We start from the raw sequence: 20,364 nt of genomic DNA, 5'->3' as shown, positions 1-20,364 counted from the left end.
TTTCTCCCCGTCTCCTCGCGTTTCTACGCAGTGGACAGGCTCTCAATGCAGCCTGGAGATGTCAAAGCTGAAAATAGCTATGATAACCCATAGGCAAGAATTTTTAGAGACGAAGTTTGTTCTCTGTGCTGAATTTTAGCACCTTATTTGGAGAGACGAGAGGATTGCCAAGATTTCTGTCGCAGACGCGACGCACACACACATATGCATATTCGTCTGTTAACTGAGAAAAAAATTCTTAAGAGTGCTTTTATACGAGGATCACTTAAAAATTAAAATTTTTCTTCATTAATATTCGATCAGCTGGACCATATGGGTACACCATCCTTTTGTGGGTATCTTGCTACAAACTTAAATATTCGATTAACATAGCGGTATTCGCTACCTACGCGTATTTCGTTTACAGCATTCCTAACATGGCGCGATAGTGGCGGCACAAGAGACTTTTAGAGCTTATGCAGCTTAGGACTAGTGTATCTAGATAATTTTTAGGACTAGTGCACGTAGTTGATTTCTAGAACTAGTGCACGTGAGGTTCAATACAGTTTAGGACTTGTGCATTTTAGAAGTAATGTCGCGTCACCAAAAATAATAGTGCTAGATTTGTTTTTCTAATTGGTAATATTAGTAGCAAAATTATTTGCTTCATTTCGACAATTAAAAAGTAGGCCAAATAATTTCCCTCTGTTCTCCATACGAGAAAATAACTTTCTAATTGGTGGCGTTCTGGTATAAAGTTTTCGCTTTCTTGTATTTAAAGAAGAAGTTAAATATTAGGTCCTTTTGAGTAATATTGCAATAAAGCAATGAGATTTTGAGTGCCGATCGACAACTTGGTTTTCTTGCTCCTATTAGATAATATGACTGTCTCAAGTTTGCCTTGGAAAAGCATCAAAACAGCCATTTTAGACCTTGCGAGTGTCTCATAACATAAAAGAAAGAAAACATTGGTGCAGAGAGAGGAATAACAATATCATTCCTGTCTTCAAGTCAAATAAAAATTTATGATGATCAAGATACTCATGGAAGTGAAATGCAGAGATCGATTCATTGATATTGAGCCGGTCACTGTGCCCATAGCCCATAGCCATGAGATTTATCACGACAGAAACAACAGTATCTCGTTATTCATGCTATAGAGTAGTATGGTCTATAGTGTGTTGCTGCCTAAACTGAACAGATTCTGGGAGGAGTTCATTGTAGTCTTTCCTGACGCTAAGTTCACAGTGCCCTGCATCTTAGAAATGTGTCAAGTGTGTAATTTTCGTGTAAGTCATGCCACTGTAAATTGTTTTATACGGAAATATGCAGCACACAGTCCTAGTCCCACCACAACAGACGTTAGCAGCTAGAAACCGGTCTTCCGTAAATAGCCCCCGCCCCTATTGCGTGTAGCTTGGCGTATGGCGACCTCCGAAAATCCTCTCACACAGCGTGCGATGGTTAACAAATGCCGCACATCGCAAGTAGCAATTAACCGCACCATTCACAGGAGTTTACACCTCACAGCATTCGGAAAAGCAGTGTGCACGCTCTGAAATAGTGAAATGTGTCTGAGCTGAAAAATAACTGCAAAAGGCTGTATGAATGTCATCTCGCGGGTGATCGGAGGAAGTTTGTTGTTACCCTTGATGAGGCATGGATTTACCTTACAGACTGTAGTAAAGTTCGTGCCATTACATACAGGGAGAGTTTTCCAAAAAGCTTCATGATTGTGGCCGATTTCTCGTACAGGGCCAAACTGCATCTCCGAAAGGTGGAGCGAAACTTCAAAATCCATGCAGCGTACTAACATGAAATCTCAGCATTGTACGGACAAGACGAGAACTAGGTTGACTGCACCAAATCAAGAAAGGCATCCAGCCACACGGCGAAAGTATCGCTGAAATTGTATTGCCGTACGGAACAGGAAACTGATATTTCGGCAATTCCCTTCTCTGGCATTCCTTTCAAGAATTCAGATACCAACCTAATGGACTTTTGTGCTCTCGGACTCCTCAAGCGGCGCCTGTCCTATCGTCGAGTCCGTACCATCACCGGCCTGTGGAAAGCCTGTAAAGAGAAATGGGATACAATACGAGTCTCCTGCAATGGAAACTCCGATGCCGAGAAATAGACAGTAACGACGGCCTGCAGATCGAATACAATTAGTGGTGAAAACACTGCATTTCCTAGGTAAGTGGCACATTCAAATTTGGCTCAATATAAGTGAATCAACCTAATTGAACACAAAAATGAAAGCTAAATCATAGACAGCTTTTGCATTTAATGTTTATTATGTTGTTACAGCTTCCAGATTAATACTTGTAGGAAAGAATTTTTGCATCTAATTGAAAAGACAGACAGAACACAATTAATCTTCGTGTGGATATGAATAGATATTTAACCTTCGTTTGAATTACTATCTGCTCCTGATTCCAATGATGATAAACTTTCTCTAAATTTGGTTGTTCGAACAGAGGTCTTCTGTTTATTGGGCTCTTCAATGGTCTTCTCTCTAGAAAGAAAAAAAGATACATATAGATATAGTTTATGTTATAAATTTAAATAAGTTACTAATTAAATAAAGTTTAAGTAAATTTATATATATATATATATATATATATATATATATATATATATATATATATATATATATATATATGCCATCATGTTCAGCAATGATTGATTTTTATAGCGTAAAATTTACAAGTAGTATTGCGTAAAGCGTATGTATGTCATAGTCAGTAAAGACAAACAGCAACGTGTAAGTTAACATGGTGTTTTGCTACATGTACAGTATTTAAATAAATAATATCTTTTAGCACAATAAAAATCGTCAATTATTGTTGATAACGAATGACGCACCGTGAGAAGGGATTATTTTGCACCGTATATAAGGAATTTTAAAGAAAATCGCATGTAACTTAAAAACGTAATAATTTAAACACTATATTTTAAATATATAATAACTAGTATAAGAAAAAAATTCGTGCAAGTGCATTAGTAAACATTCAGTATGACAATTTTTATTGAGATATAAACTTTGGTGCAAAGTTACCCATAGGTGAGGATACTTTGCACCACATACAAAAAAATATGTTCAACATACGAACATAATGTTTCTGTGCAATGTTTTCCCTTTTGTATTTATACATTTCACTTCTTACATGCAGTCTGCAAATATTGATATTAAAATTATGGTACCGGTATCGGTGCTTAGTATGAATTACGGATGCTTGTAAAGAAAATTATGTATTTTCTGGTACCGGCACAGGAACCATATTCTGATAGTTTAGCACATGTTCCACAAAAATGCCAACTCTGGAACAGAAAAAAATCCTCGTGAACTGATTTGCCTTGCTTGCTCTTTATGTCCAAGAGTATCATCCCAACCATAATCAGTAGAGGATTTACGGGGTTTGGGGCTTTCAGGTTGAAGCCCACCCAAATTGCAGGATTTATTCTTTTTTAAAAATCTTATAACGTAATCGTTATATACCCTTTGAACAATCCTCGTATACGTAACAGGATTTCTTAGAATCAACACGCAGCAAGACAGGATTATTGGAAATCACAAAGCTGCGAAGTTTCTCTCTTACAAGTTTTTCTATGTATATATATGGTTGCTCATCCACATCTCTCTTCGTATGGCCTAATGTGGAAGAATTCGGCTCAGCTTAGCTCTCTTCCTCCTCTTACGCAAGCTGAATTGCGAGGCAAAAAGGCAGCACCGGATTATATGCCATAAGTTGCATATTTTGTGATAAATATTGATTATTCATATTGCCATGTGTTTAAATGTGGTTAATATGCTTTCAATAATGTGATAATTAATAAATCAATTCTTACCAGTGAAGCAACTACCTAAAAACTAAGTGCTTTGAGGGAACTATCTTTCGTTCTAATAATGTATTCATTCGCGTCTATTGTGCAAGAAGAGAGTAGTGCTCACACAGGGCGCGAAAAGTGGGATTCCAGCAACAAAAGAGAACGCATTATACCACTTTGTTCCCACTTCAGTTTCCTTTTATAATCATAGTGACATGGAAATTTTCAACCTAATACATGAAATCCACGTAACCAATTCTTTAGTATAAAAAATGATTTACAAAAAGTTTTTAACGTTAAAGTGCTTCGAAAGTTAAAATTGTCTATGTAAATGTACCAAACGACGACATACAGTAGTCTGCGTTAACTAAAATGGACGATGGAACCAGCATGCGGGAGGAGTGAAAAAATGTAACAAACAGTGCATAAATTCCTCATCTCCAGTGAATAGTGTTTACACTTTTCGGTTATTCAACTTTCGTTACCGTAAATACGCGTGCGGATACATCGGTATTCGGTCGTCAACGTTATACGGAGCCAAAATGCGATCCTCTGAAAAGTAATTTAGTGTCTGTAAAATGTAAAGTGTGTATAATAATTAAAAGACTTGAAATATAGGTATCAAATATATGTTTTGTGGGTGTCAATTAATACACGAAGTAATCACAATAAATATGTGAAATTGTGCATGTTACACAATAATATTTTGTGTCGGAGGATAAGTATTGTGCATGTGTATATTTCATTACGTTTACAGTTTCCCCAGTCCTACAGGTTGTTATCAACCTTCATGGAATGTATGGAGTAGAAATATTTTATATCGCACCCAACGTTCCCCGAACTTCTTACCGTAAAACTGAATAACCTCTATTGGAAAGAATCAGCTGATTCAGCTGAGGTGATTACAGGGAGTTACTACGAACACGGTATGAACTTAATGACAGTAGTCCATGGTTCAAATCCCGACTTTCACCACTTTTGTTCTTAGTTGGTTAATATAGGTACTTGTGGGTTAGTATAATCCAGTCCAAGAGTGTTTCTTTCATGAATCAGTACAAGGACGTTCAGGGATCAAACCCGATACTATTAAATCTGTTTACACAAACAGTAACCCACAGGGAATTAACCCGGATACCATCATATAAGGCACCCGAACGGGGACATTTGGTAATCGAACTGTATACTTTCATAATATGTTTTCCCGAACAGGGACGGAGAAGGATCAAACCCTATACCTTCATAATCTTATGTTAATCACTTGTATGCATATAAGCTTCAAGCCCTGCAAAAAGTCCAGTGATTTCTAATAAATCGAAGCCTTTCTGGGCGAAGCTACTTTCAAAGTACTTTTCTGCGTCCGCCATGGTTCATAATTTATTATCCAACAAGAAATCCATTCCGGCATGTACCTAAAGAGGAAATGTATCTAAATTTAGAAGGCAGGAAATACAGTTCGAAGTATAGAAAATGTTACAAAAAGTTTAAGTCCAGTTTAGGAACAAACTCTTGCGCCATGTGCTTATGCATTCCCAAATACACTTTTCATAGACTAATTACTTCCGGTATTCAACCCAACTCACCCCCCTCCTCCACCTCTCCTTGTCTAAAGCGGTGTGTGACGTAATATATTCTTTCTATTCAGACGAAAAAATCAGGAATCAGCTTACAAGGTTTATAGCTCTAAAACCGTCTCTTTCATTCGTTTGTTCTGAAATGCCTTTCTAGAGAATGAAATAAAACAAAACGTCACAAAATGTTCCCATAGCTCCATAAATGCCCTCATTTGCATTCTTTCTCTTCTTTAAAGGCTGCATATCAGAAAGGTGTAATTGCTCCCTTCCCTGAGCTTGAGAAATACATATTATTTGATTACATGTATAGTAATATAATAAAAGAAAGTTCAATCCGAGCTCGCGCCAAGTAAATTTTGTGGAGGACAAACACCGTGAGCGTGGTTTCTCCCGTTTACTCCCACTTTTTCATTCCACCGTGTCCTTTATTGCTTATCGTCACCGTCTCATATAGCCTACCCTGCGTACCCGGACGGAAAACTCAAATATTTCAATTCATTTTTTTACTAATAAAATTGAAACTATTATGTCGGTGGACAATCACCGCCACCCCCTGGACCCGGGCAAAATCTAAAGGGATGCTGCTTTTAACAACAAACTCGGAGCTCCTTCGTGACTAAGCGGTTAGCGTACACGCGTTTGGCGTGAAAGTCCCGGGTTCAATTCCCGGCGGGAACTCATGTGGGGTTCGGATTCCAAGTTAATCAGTAGGTCCCGTCTCATATAGCCTAGCTGCTGAAAGGGACGTTAAACTCAAAATCAACTCAACTCGAAAACACCTATATAGTTACGATAGCACATTGCTAGAGTGCATGCATTTGGTTTCAAGAGTCGAAGATTTGATCCCAAGCTATATGAGTTCATGGACGAGATTGAGAGAGAGAGAGACGCAAATATGGAGATAGAAAAGGATGATTCACATATACAAGTTTAGAATTGGAGAAAAATTGCGAGGATCACATTAGGCAGTTGTCGAATTAAGATAGAGAACCACTTTTAGAGCATCAGATGATTACGAAGGGAGAGAAAAATCTTAAGATCTGGACAATTACGAATTTAAAAATCTTTAGCTTCCGAGCCGGGTTTTGAACCACGAACCTTTTAGTTATCGATCCATGACTGTCCACTCATCCACGGAGAACTCTACGTAGTGTGTCACATACTGTTGCTTTACTTACTAGAATTGGGTGTTTCAAACGTTGACTCGGTGGATGCGCCGTTCAAATGGGACGCAGACCTCTTGTAGCTTAGTTACAGGATATATAATGAACTTCCCCTTGTTCAGGAACACTTTTTAAGTCAGTAAAAGTTGATTCCTGTTATGTTCATTAAGTTATATTTGATAGAAATATATGATAAAATATTTCCAATATGATAAAATAGTGACTGCGCGTCGTTGTCTGTTACATTAATGTTTGGTCTAACAAGTAAGGGACCATATGGTTGTCGCGCAAATCAGATGCAGACATACGCCATCTGATTGAGCATGAAAAGATATGGGGAACACAGAAATTTAAGGTGCTAAGGGCCATAGGGAGCGGAGCGAGGAAAGAGGAAACATTGAATGTCGGTAAAATTGAAGAAAGTCAGGAATGACGGGAAAAGTTAATTTCTTGCAAACAGGGACAGAAAGTCAACCAAAAGAAAGAAACTAAACATAACAAGGGCATCAAGGACGAAGAAAGACCATAATCAGGGTTGCCATCCGGACCGCAGTGTTGCCAGCTCTGCATAACATTGATATGGAAGGTATAGCACAGTATAGCAATTCATGCACAAGGAAAAATATTAGTAACACAAAAGACAATTGAAAAGACTCTGTACACGTACGTAAAATGGTTTAAGGTAGTCGAGTGTGAATAATGTACATGAGGGAGGACAAATATAGACATGAAAGTGAAGGGGGTACACATGATAACACAGAAAGGAAAGTGTTTGGGAGCATCGTTCTATGATGATGATGATGATCGTTCATCACAGATACATTAGTGTGTGGCAACGTGAGAACTTTCTCCGCCTTCAGTCATTTGTTCATTACCAATTTTCCTCTAGGCGATTCCAAAAGATGATACGCTTTGCGTTTTTCAAATGTGGCTACTCCAATGAACATCCTGGACAGTTTGAAACACCTTCCGCATATTGCTTTGAAAAAGGACTCACAGAGGAATGGTGCAGAGACGCGTGTGACCAGCTTGCTTTCATCCGCTGTGCTCACTGCGAGAAATGTTTGTGTGTTGACCATGCAATCATTCGTGATCTTCACGTCAACTGCAATTAAACTACAAATGGTGCGTACTGTTCTCTATTTTCCTCCATTTGTATTCACGCGGGCGTAATATTCACTCACGACTACGTTAAACCTTTTCACGCACGTGTACAGAGTCTTTTCAATTGTTTTTTGTGCTACTAATATTTTTCCTTGTGCATGAATTGCTATACTGTGCTATATCTTCCATATCAATGTTATGCAGAGCTGGCAACACTGCGGTCCGGATGGCAACCCTGATTATGATCTTGCTTCGTCTTTGATGCCCTTGTTATGTTTAGTTTCTTTCTTTTGGTTGACTTTCTTTCCCTGTTTGCAAGAAATTAACTTTTCCCGACATTCCTGACTTTCTCCAATTTTGCCGACATTCAATGTTTCCCCTTTCCTTGCTCCGCTCCCTATGGCCCTTAGCACCTTAAATTTCTGTGTTCTCCATATCTTTTCATGCTCAATCAGATGGCGTATGTCTGCATCTGATTTGCGCGACAACCATATGGTCCCTTACTTGTAAGGTATTCCTAATTGGATGGTCTTAGGTTGGAATCCCGACCATTCTTATTGACTTTTTCTTCTAGCCACAGTCATACTGTGCACTCCAAAAGTTCAATTTTGAAGTAAATGTAGTTACAGCTAGTTTAAGACGAAATTATATTCAACTATGATATTGTTATTACATGCATTCCTTACTTATTACATGCTTTAACTTACGATGTTTCAATGTTGATATCAAATCCTATTACCTTTATGTAATTCATTTCCCTACGTCATATCATGCTGAATATTTGCACAACGACGACAGTCGGACGGTAATTTAAAAATTCCATTTTTAGTGTAATATATGTAACTTACAAATTTATGCAAATTTATAACTTACAAATAGTTATGTTTACGTCGTGGCTTGTCAGGGGAGGGTTTAGTGAACGGTATTTTTTCCCTGGTGGTCCTTGGTTCAAATTTCGTCAATTCTTTCTACTTTTTTCTTTTAGTTACACTTAGTTCATGCATTTAGATCTTCAAGCTTGAATCAACTATAGTATCAGCCAGTAAATTAATTGTAGCTGATATTATTTTCAAATGCGACACTTTAATACATGTTTTTTATTAACTTACAATATACAACTTTGAAAATAATACTACATTCAAATTTGTAGCTACATTTAATTCACTAGTTGTTATTGTATTTGCTTCAATTTGAATATGTGGAATGCACAAACTGAATATAGTTACAGGAGAAATAACAAACTGCACGAGATTTGAACTCAGGCCCACCAGCGTAGAAATCACGTTCACTAACCCATCTAATAAGCCATGACGTAAACATGACTATTTGTAAGTTAAAATACGCATCCAAATGACACAATTATGAGAATGTGCAATAACTTTTTTGCTCTTTTTCTCTTCAAAAACTTAACATATTTAAGACGATTTGTTTCATTTTCCATTAGAACTTTGAAAAAGATGATTTGTGTTTGAGTATATTGTCTTCTTTATCCGACAGTTCTACCCAATACAACTCAATTTACACAACAGTAAAAACTCTTAGCCTACTGCCTTAGAAAATGTTCCTAAAAAGGAAAACTGCATCATGCACCCTAAACGGTAGCGCAACTAAATGGAGCGCGGTGCGGAAGTCTCACAGCAGAAGGGGGCCCATTTAAGTTTCGTAATTCTTCTTTGTAGGTTTTTATATAATGTCACACTTTTTCCTCAATGTCTAAAGTGCACACTACTTCAGTCTTAAAAGAAAAGGAAGTTGTGCAGGAACTGTAGACTGTAAAATCTACTCAAAACATTTATCACCTCTTCGTTGCAATAACTTTAATGGACAGTAATAAAGGAAACAATTGCGTGAAATTTCAACTTAGAATGAATTACTTAAAGTTTTATTCTTAGGTAACTGTCATTGCTACTAGTGTTCCGTATTTGTTTAGACCCCTACTCTTTTATGATTGTATCTCACTTCTCCTGTGACGAGAGCAGTTCGGAAACTTTTCTTCTTCTGTTTCACAAAGTCACAATTTTCATCATAATATGGATGCTGTCGGATCACTTTTTCTCCAATTCTAAACTTGTATATATAAATCATCCCTTTCTGTCTCTATATTTGCATCTCTCTCTCTCTCTCTCTCTCTCTCTCTCTCTCTCTCTCTCTCTCTGTCTCTGTCTCTCTCTATGTCGTCCATGAACTCACATGGCTTGGGATCAAACCTTCGACTCTTGAAACCAAATGTATGCGCTCTAGCAATGTGCTATCGTAACTATGTAGGTTTGTTGTTAAAAGCAGCATACCTTTAGATTTTGCCCGGGTCCGGGGGGAGGCGGAAGTTGTCCGCCGAAATAATAGTTTCATTTTTATTAGTAAAAAAGTGAATTGAAATATTTAAGTTTTCCGTCCTACGATTATGCAGGGTAGGCTAAATGAGACGGTGACGATAAGCAATGAAGGACATGGTGGACTGAAAAAGTGGGAGGAAACGGGAGAAACCACGCTCACGATGTTTGTCCTCCACAAAGTTTACTTGGAGCGAGCTCGGATCGAACTTCCTTTTATTATATTACTACACATGTGATCAAACAATATGTATTTATCAAGCTCAATGGAGGGGGCAATTACACCCTTCTATCCTGCCCAAATGACGCCAACTGTAACATTTGCTTGCAATCAGGGTGCGAATTGGCGGGGGGGATGCCAGGGATTTCCCCCCCTGACAAAAATCTTTCCCACCCTGGAGAAGAAAAATTTTATCCCTGGCAGGGATAACTTTTTCCCCCTCTGGAGTATTTTTAAATGGACATAAAGATAAGATAGAAAAAGGGAACAATTCTTACTTTGCGTAACTAACCTAAATATTACTTATGAAAATATGAAAATTTATGAAAGATCTCACATCTCAACTGTTTCGTACTTGTTAGTATATATATATATATATATATATATATATATATATATATATATATATATATATATATATATATATATGTGTGTGTGTGTGTGTGTGTGTGTGTGTGTGAGGACTGGGTGCGCATATGGGTGAAATTCATCCCCCCCTGGGAAAATTTTTCAATTCGCACACTGCTTGCAATTACTGAAGAGGAATAATAACACTCATTTCTGTTTGTAGATTTTAGAGCTCTGCGCAGGCATTACAGACTTTGAGAAGCACAAAACCTACTGCCATGATTAACAATTTTCATAGGTTTCACAAGGAGCATCTTAGGCTGATGTGATATGCAGCCTTTGAAGAAGGGAAAGAATGCAAATAAGGGCATTTATGAAGCTATGGGAACATTTTGTGACGTTTTGTTTTATTTCATTCTCTAGAAAGGCATTTCAGAACAAATGAACAAAAGAGACGGTTTTAGAGCTATAAACCTTGTAAACTGGTTCCTGTTTTTTTTTTTTCGTCTGAATGGAAAGAGTATATTACGTCACACGCCGCTTTAGATAAGGAGAGGTGGAGGAGGGAGGTGAGTTGGGTGAATTCCGGAAGTAATTAGTCTATGAGAAGTGTATTTCGAAATGCATAAGCACACGGCGCAAGAGTTTGTTCCTAAATTGGACTTAAACTTTTTGTAACATTTTCTATGCTTCAAACTGTACCGATAGTAATAGTTTCCTATCTAAGGGGTCACTTTGGACCGGTGCAAAGTAACCCTGATTAGAGGGTAAAACTGCCTTCTCCCAATTTTATTTCTTTATGACTTTAAAACGTTTCACATTTCGATATCAACTATTTCTTCAGTCAGCAAGTCCTATTATACACAGTAGTATTTTACAAAATTGACTTATGTTGGACGGAAATTCTTATAGGTAAACAAACATCTTTCAAATTTAGTCGGCCTTTACAGCGACTACTTTCCACACCTCTACAACAAAAAAACCCTCTGGGTAATTAGAACTTATGTTAACCTCCAATATTATAGTCAAAATACAGTTAGATGTTCTATGTTACGGTGGCAGTTGAACCTTTCTCTTTACAGTTCATGGTTTTACTGACAGAAGACTGTGCAACTCTTTTCATATTTTGTGAAAAGTAATCCCTGAAGGTGCAATGTAACCCCGTCTTACGGCACTTCTAGCATCACGTTTTTTTTTTCTCGAAAACTATACATGAGGATTTACCCTGGAGCATGTTATTTGGTTTGGCTTAATGTGAACTATTGACTGAAATGTACTTTATACTTGGACAACATTTTAGTTAAACAGAGTTTAAGAATTTGAGAGAAAATTACAATTTTATTCTATATGTCATTAATCATAATATATTGTCATTTTGTTACAATTATAATGAAGAACTTAATGAGGGTCTATTTTTGTATCAGTTTTACCTGAATGAATAACATGGGTTCTTGTACAGAATCAATTTTTATGTTTACAAATTAAGTATTTTTCCCCTCAATTTTCTCGTAAATTACGTATGTGCTTTTAAACTTACATTATTTTGTTCAATCAAATAACATGTCTCATCTTTGGACATTTTTCCGTCAAACCTAATAATATTGTAATAATATTGTAGAATTTGTTATTTAGATTTATTGCAAACTTTAAAAAAAATTCTCAAGATAAACTGTCAGCAACTCCAAGCTTCTCTGCAATACAAAGTAATTTTGGCTTATAACAGTTACTTTCTTGAAATAAAACATTTCTTGTTTAACCCTTTCACTGTGGAAGGCGACGGAAAAAAATTTCCCTAACCTGCGAATGTCGATTATAGTTGACGTGTTAAAATTTGTCTGTATCTTGGGTTTGTCGATTGTAGTCGCCAAAGGTTTTCTGTGTGATTTCTATTGTTTATCGAAAACAGTAGAACACAAACAAAAATGAACGGTACAACTTTGGCGACTACTCTCGACAAAGCCAAGATACGGACAAACAAAGTTTAACACGTCGACTATCGTCGACATTCGCATGTTAAGGAAATTTGGTTCTGTCGACAAAAGTCGACTTCCTCTGTGAAAGGGTTAAGAGCAGTAAACAATAACCTATTGTGACATGTCTGTTCCTTACTATATGTATTTATTGAAGCGTCCCTCTTCAGCACTGAGGCTATATGAGACGTGGATTTCCAGTTTAAAGTGAAATTCGAACCATCGTAATGCGTTCAAATTTAATGATCGAACTACACTAATTACTACAGATAATTTTGTAAGCAAATTTATTAGCACAATAAAAATTTGAGGTATGTATCTAGATAATAAAATTTCATAACAAGAACACCTAGATAAAGTAAACCAAAAGTTAGCCTAGGTTACGTATATAATACGGTCTCTAGTTTCTATCTTTATTATACATTCTATTATGTCCCTGTATTATTCCATATTCTATTCTCGTAGGAAATGATAATGTCTTCTTCTTCTAGGAATATTCACCACAATTTCAAAATATATTCAGATAACAAAACGTATAATAAGAATTATTACAACTTCACTGAAACACATCAGCTATATGAAAAAATTGGATTATCTTAGAGAGGTATAGCTTGCTGATTAGGAATGGATTTGTCGTCATTTCAAAGAAGGTACAATGCTAATAAATCGAAACTTCTTCTGGTTCCCCGACAGCAGTTAATATTATTAGTGTAACCACGGTAATAAAATATCAATACTCACTTTAAGCGTATATCCCGAACTACTGGAGGAGTTTCTGGTCTCTTTATGACGTGCAACTCTTCAAACTTCAGGTGACTATACACAGGAATCTGAAACGAATTTATAGGAGATAAACAGTTTCTGAAATGTAAATATTACTAAGTATTTATTAATATTTAATTTCTAAAGGTTATTTACAAGTTACCTTTCTGATAAACAACAGCCATTTCTGATGATACATCCACTTTTCTCTGTGTAAAATCTGGTGTTCTAATAGGGAGTGTTCCTTATTTCCTCTTCTTCATACATGATATACGAGATTATCTTCAATTCAATTCCGTAACTTTCTCTTATTTGCTGATGATTGCAAACTTTTTACAGAAATCTCTTCCATTAATATTCAAAATTATCTCTCAAAATTAGATCCTTGGTGTAAAACTTAACAATTGAAGTTAAATAATAATAAATATACTTCTTTTACAACTTCTCTCAAGGAAAAATCGTATTAAATCTACGCTATTGGCAATATAGTTGTTCAAAATACACAAGTGCATAATGGTCTTCGTGTTTTATTGTATTACAGGCCCTACATGATGACAAACTCAGTTTCATTGAACGCATTGCTGCTGTTAAAAAAATCTTTCCGAATGTTTAAATTTACAGAAATTCAAAATTTGACAGTGCTAATTACAAAACCTTGATTTCTCCAGTAGTTAAGTGGTGTTTGCTTGTTTGGTCAATAGGCTGTCCCACAAATCTTTCCAAGCTAGACACTGTTCATATCTTTTTTCAGCTATTGTTCGTCATAAAGTGCAAGAGCTACGTAGCTCCAGTAACGGCAGTATCACGAAATCGTTGAATATAGCATCGTACAGTACTCGTCGCAAAATAAATAAATAAAAATAAATAAAGACATTTTATTTCTTCATAAAATAGTAAATGACAAATTGAATTGTCACTCTATACTTTGCCATTTACTTTTCGAACCTCTTTCACACTATATGGAATACGAGTGTATTCTATATTCAAAGACATAGACTTGTAGCAATGCAATGGCTTCCTACTGAATTCAACAGACTTATGTCGATCATAGATATATTTATACCTGAAAGATTTTTTTACCTGCATTATGCAAAATTAAGTTGTAAATATTGTCATGTAAAGTTTCGTTTTTGTGTTTTTGTTGATATATATATATATATATATATATATATATATATATATATATATATATATATATATATATATATATATATATATATATATATAACCTATTTTGCTTATTATGTTATTACATATTTCAGTGTAAAATACCCAATGTACTCTATCTGGAACTATAAATAAATAACAATTATAATTAGTTACAGCATATATATAACTGAACTTTTAGTTTGGAAAAAACTGATTTTAAGCATAAAAGTATTTCTTATCGAAGGGCTTAGTTTCTATTTGTTGAACCTTGCATAGACTACATTTTAAAATGATATATGCTTTCATAAGCGATATTATTATTGGATTAGGGCATTTATTGAAATTTTATGACATTTAACAATATTTCTTACATACTCCATAGTTTTGTCGTATAGAAAATATAGTTCTTGGTAGGAACTTTGTAATAGAATGTTTTTTAGTCCTTTATTCAAGCAGGTGTATTCAAGCTTTTACCATTCGATTCAATCAGCATTTATGTGCCTGTCCGTCGCTCTGTTCGACGATAACTTTCGTAAAATTTAATTTATTTAATTAACTTGCCATGCACTTCTCTCCAATATTAGGAAATAAGCCTACTGTTTAAGGTTGAAATTAATGAAGAACAGATGGTAAAATCAACCCATGTTACAAGTTTGCAGCATACATATAATGTGATAACGAAACAACTTTTCTTAGAACTTTGATAAAAAAATATTTGATTTTTATTTTTGATTTTGACGAAATACCGTACATATTTCCTTTAGTGCTTCACCGATCATCTCCATTGTTTGGAGTTCAAATTGATCAATAAGGGAGAAAAAGAGGATACATTTTTACCCAATTTCGAAGTTTTCTCATATACGTAGTACAATAAGATTTTTTTAATAATTACTTTTGTAAAACCGAAAGGTCGATTTTAGTGCAATATAATGAATTATGAAAAGGCTTGTCAATCATCCATACTGCTTGATTGAAACTGATTTTTACTGTTTGCTGTTTTAAATATGTTAATTTTGATGTTTCTCTAAATGTATTAGTACTTTTGTATATACTATTTTTTTTCTAGAAACTTCATTAACCAGAAATGTTATATGTGTACACTAGTAAAACAAAAATTGAGAAATTAGGAAAGCATAATATTAGAGTATATTTTGTACAATTGCGCAAGAAAATAAAAGTAAATAGTGAAATTAGTTCTAATTAAGAAAAGAACAAACTATATATTCCAAGATACATTTTGTATTTTTTACCTGATTTTTTAAAATGAAACATAGTGTGTTTCTTTCTTGAGACTCACAATGTAACCACATTTTTCGTGGTTGAAATAAGTCAGTAGAAAGTGGGTGAATTTACTTAATTAAAACACACACACACACACAAACTAAAAACAAGTTGAGTGTGTATTTTCTTTGAAATTATCAGATTTTCTCGAAGAATGGCATGTTTCTTCGAGTTTTCCAACGGATCTTATTGCTCTGGGTTGACACCAGTTATACAAGGGATAAATTCACTGATTGGTTGGGTAGTAATTCCTCAAAAGGGAAGAGATGAAATTATACTCACATTTGAAAGCAATTGTGATTCACGCTAAATTTCGTAAAAATTTTCCGAAGTTTTATAAAATATAGGTTGTGTTTTCTTACAAACTTTGAAGAGTTATCGTATTATTCAAGATTGAAATTAAAGACAAGGACGTAAATTAACCGCGTCTTGAAAAAAAAATGTTTCCCGATCAGTGATAGCACGGGTTACCTGGATCATGACTTTTGTCCGATTCACTTAGGTACAAGTCCCACTTTTCAGACCTAGTGTGATCCGGAGATCGAGACAGACCCGATAACCCGGAAGCAGGCAAAATATTAGCTCTAAAGCATTATTGCATAATTTAATAGTGGATTAATGATGTCCAAACACTTGAGCTCTAATACTTTTAAAATTTGATTCCCGCGGTGATATTTCTTAATTATGATACCAAAGGATTATATCCAATATAATTTAATTTTTATTCGCCTTTCCCATGCTGAAAACGAACTCAATGGTATTGAACACAGTCTGTACTCAAAGATTTAACAAAACATTATTCGGCGATTCTCATATTCTGCACAAGTTTTACAGGCTCTCTCGATAAATTTTGACAATCCCCCATAGGAAAAAACGTAGCTTTTTTTGTGATTATCATACATTTTCACTCTGATTGTCCTTGTAGTTAACTTTTAGTGTAATGATTTGATACACACAGATCAACACAATAAGGAAGAAAATTCTAGATTTAGTATGAAGAGACAGAAAAAGGAGAAAATTATGTGTGTTGGAATTACATTAGCAGTCTCATACATATCCTTTAGGTGTATGACGATGTTTCATCGTACATGAATTACATCAGGTTACAGGGCTCTCCGGATCATGGATCTGACTGCTACCGGATCATGGACAAAGTAAGTTACCCATTTCAACACTGTTTTTTTTTTTTTTAAATTTTTTTAAGAAGTACTCAATTTTCATCGAAGATGACATGTACTTTGTTTGAGTTTTTCCAATGAGGTCTATAGCTTGGTCTTGAGAAATCAATCTGAAGGAACGAGATCTTTTTTAAAAAAAATGTTTCAATATCTGTTTCAATGTTTGTTTGAAATTATTAGATTTATATGAAATATAAGGTTTTACTTTCTTTAAGACTTCTTAAAATTGTGTATTGTTTGCGATTGACATCTGTCAAGGACAAGTAAGTTCAGTTCATGTTCAACTATAAGAATACGTTTCAAGATAACAGCCGTGCAAAAGAAAAAAGAAAATAACTGTAAAAATGGCGTGTTTCCTTGAAGATTTGAGAATTACTCCTATAGTAATGATTTTTTTTTATGTTGAAAACTCTCAATTTCAATGAAATCGGATTTTGTGTTTTATTGCCAATAATTAAATTCAGTCGTATATTATGAAACAAAGTATCTCATCCGTGGTCTACCGCACAAGGCATCATCAGTGTAACTATATACACTTTTAAGCATTTATAGACAAATTTCAAACAGACGTGCATTTCATATTTGCGCAAAATAATGCTATTTTCTGACATTACTATCGTAACATGACAGAAATTAATTGGTAAAAGGGAAAAGATATTTAATTAACCTCAATACTTTGTAAATTTTCATATTTTAAATGAAAAACAAAATGCAATTCCCAGGTTGGTGCTACAGGTCGTTCACATATGTTTAGAACAATTAAGAAAATCATGTAACAACTTAAAATTATGTGTAGACAGAACATTCCTTCTATGAGAAACAAAATTTATGTTATGTGGGTTTAAATCATAAACACTTTCTACTCCGAACAATCAGGAAATTCTTGCAATGTTAAGGTAATTACACCACCAAAACTAGAAAGGGAAGGTAGGTGGCAGGCCCGTGGCCGGCCCGAAAATGTAGGGGGAGCGGTGAAAGTTAGTGGGGACCCGATCAAAAAATATTGTAGTTCATCACCATATTATAGTTAATTTGCAAGACTACTGTGAAAATTTTAGAGGGGGCAAGTAAAAATTTAGGGGGGCCTGACCCCTCTAGAACCTCCCTGGATACGGGCCTGGTAGGTGGAGGATTTGAGAGTGTGTAATGAAGAGGCAAAATCTACTCCATTAATATAGCCGAAAGAAATTGGTGAGTACAGAGCTGGCTCATAATTTAATAGCACATTGCTTATTTTCAATTCAAAATTGCCAATCTTTTGTTCCGTCAAAATTTATTTCTTAATTTGAGTATGATTAGTCATTATGCATTAAGTAGCAAAAGGTCCCAGCACCATTGGGTGATTAACAAAATCTGATGTCTCCAGTTGTATTTAATAAATTAAGCCAATTCAAACTAAGTCAATTATCTACACTAATCTGATCTAATGAATAAGGTTGTCATAAGTATAGATATTAGCCCCTATAGTGGATATGTTTATTTATCTTCTGCATATACTGTATGTCAGCGTCCGGATTTCTATCCAAATAGTTCACATACGATACTATTTTATAGGTGATTGTAGGTTCAAGTAAGGTACTTTAACTAGTCTACAAATATTCGTAATTTCTTTGTTTCTTTTTTCTTAAAAAAAAAAAAAAAAAGAGAACTCTATTCCAATTGAACCAAAGAAAGTATCTTCTTGAATATTATTCAGGAAGAAAACTTTGAATGACATATGAAAGAAGCATACTAAATTACTGAAGATTTGAATATTTAATATCTATGGGGAAAAAGGGGATATCATCGGATTTTGTGTTTTGTTGTCAATAATTAAATTCAGTCGCATTAAAAAAAAGAAAAAAAACAATAACTGATCTTTGGAATGTAAGAGTGTGGGAGAACTACGGATTTTTTAAACTGCACTTAATAATAATAATAATAATAATAATAATAATAATAATAATAATAATAATAATAATAATAATAATAATAATAATAATAATAATAATATAAAAGAAATAACTATTATTCACTAAATATAACATTTAACGACTAATTCAGTAATGAAAAACTTTCTTCTTATTGATTACTTGTAAGTTTCGAGATCGAAAGATCAATCGAACAAGTTACCTTCATATAAGTAACATCTATCACAGGCTTAGGCGGCATGTGGAGAATTCGTGGTGGAAGAGCAAACTGTTTCCCCATTAGAGGCTCAACTAGTTTCTTCCCTGTCGTCCCATGTTTCACTTCATATTCTGACAAAGGGAGAAGTTCCAATCCTGCTTCTCTTTTCCTCCTAATTTCTTGTGCTAGCGCCACTTCTAATTGGTTTTCTCCTTTGGTGAGCACCTATAATTCATAAATCACAAAGCTATAACTAAACAATGCTAATCTGTTTTATGCTTTAAACTTTACTAAATAATTCAAAGAGAGAAGTTAATGTTTGAAAATTGATTGCTAATGAAACGTTTTTTTCACTTAATTACTAACAGGGTTGGTTCGATGGGATGCATATCTATTAACAGTAAATAAAAGGTCTCATACGTTAGAACATCCCAAATCACAAAATCTGGGAACGGCTTCGAGGCACTTTTATAACTTCTTCAGCGTATCTAAAGAAAACTTGTTACACAAAAAACATGAAGCCGCAGCAGTTCAGTGGTAGAACTCCCACCTCTGATGTGTGGGGTCTCTGGTTTGATTCCAGCTCGCGGTGAACAGACATTGTATGCGTGGATTTTCTCAGAATTCTCCCGTTTCCTCCTACTTTCTTCATTCCATCGTTTTATTCGTTATCATCATCGCCGACTCCCTTAGCCTCGGTTCATACCGTGGTGGAAATTGGTATAAAGGCATAGATCAAGTTTGAAACTGAAGAAAGCAGGGGTAGCGAAGATGCATAAAGACGATACATTTAGAAAATAACATTGAATACTATACAAAATCAAAGGCATATATTTTGCTAATAAGTCAATGGCACGCGTAGTTTACACAAAAAAGAAATGAGACCATCATTTTCGGGTGGAAATTAGTATAAAGGCACCCAATGTCTTTGGCAAAAAATAAAAGTATAACGTACAGCACAGAATGGAAGATAAATGTTCAGTAATTGATTGATCCTATCTTCTTCTGAATGAGTTAAAATATACCTTCTGCATTGTGTTTGTGAGATCTGTTAGTTATCGCCGCAGAATCGCTGACCACTGTTCTCGTATCGCGTTTCTCAACTCAAAAATCCTCCCAAACTGCCGTCCATTGTGATAAATATTGCGCGCAAGGATGTCCCATAGGATTTCTATTGGGTTAAGACCCGGACTTCTCGCTGGCCACTCCATAACCTTGATGCCTTTATCTCGAAACCATTGTCGGGTTGCTACTCCACTGTGGATAGCAGCGTTGTGCTGCTGGAAAATTAGCTTCTGATTGTCCAACATCTTAAGCAATAGAAATAGAAATAGTCATACATCTTAAGCAATTCTATTTCCAACATCTC

At 35.1% G+C, this 20,364-nt stretch overlaps 1 protein-coding gene across 3 annotated transcripts in view; it reads right to left on the bottom strand.

Moving 5' to 3' along the window:
- Positions 1-2,262: 2,262 nt before the first annotated feature.
- LOC145690356 (WD repeat-containing protein on Y chromosome-like) overlaps positions 2,263-20,364 on the bottom strand; it is a 156,901-nt gene continuing 138,799 nt past the window's right edge. For all 3 annotated transcript variants that reach the window (XM_081765172.1, XM_081765173.1, XM_081765174.1), the window contains 3 exons: positions 18,999-19,220; positions 13,258-13,346; positions 2,263-2,497 (listed from right to left, as the gene is read on the bottom strand). In XM_081765172.1, coding sequence (XP_081621298.1) covers positions 2,383-2,497; positions 13,258-13,346; positions 18,999-19,220 — 426 coding nt within the window. In that variant the 3' untranslated portion in view covers positions 2,263-2,382. The remainder of the gene's footprint in view (positions 2,498-13,257; positions 13,347-18,998; positions 19,221-20,364) is intronic.

The sequence above is a fragment of the Thermobia domestica genome, chromosome 7 (genome assembly GCF_964235325.1).
Source record: "Thermobia domestica chromosome 7, izTheDome1.hap1.1, whole genome shotgun sequence".
Classification (NCBI taxonomy): Eukaryota; Metazoa; Arthropoda; class Insecta; order Zygentoma; family Lepismatidae; genus Thermobia; species Thermobia domestica.
This window is presented reverse-complemented; position numbering and strand designations above follow the sequence as displayed.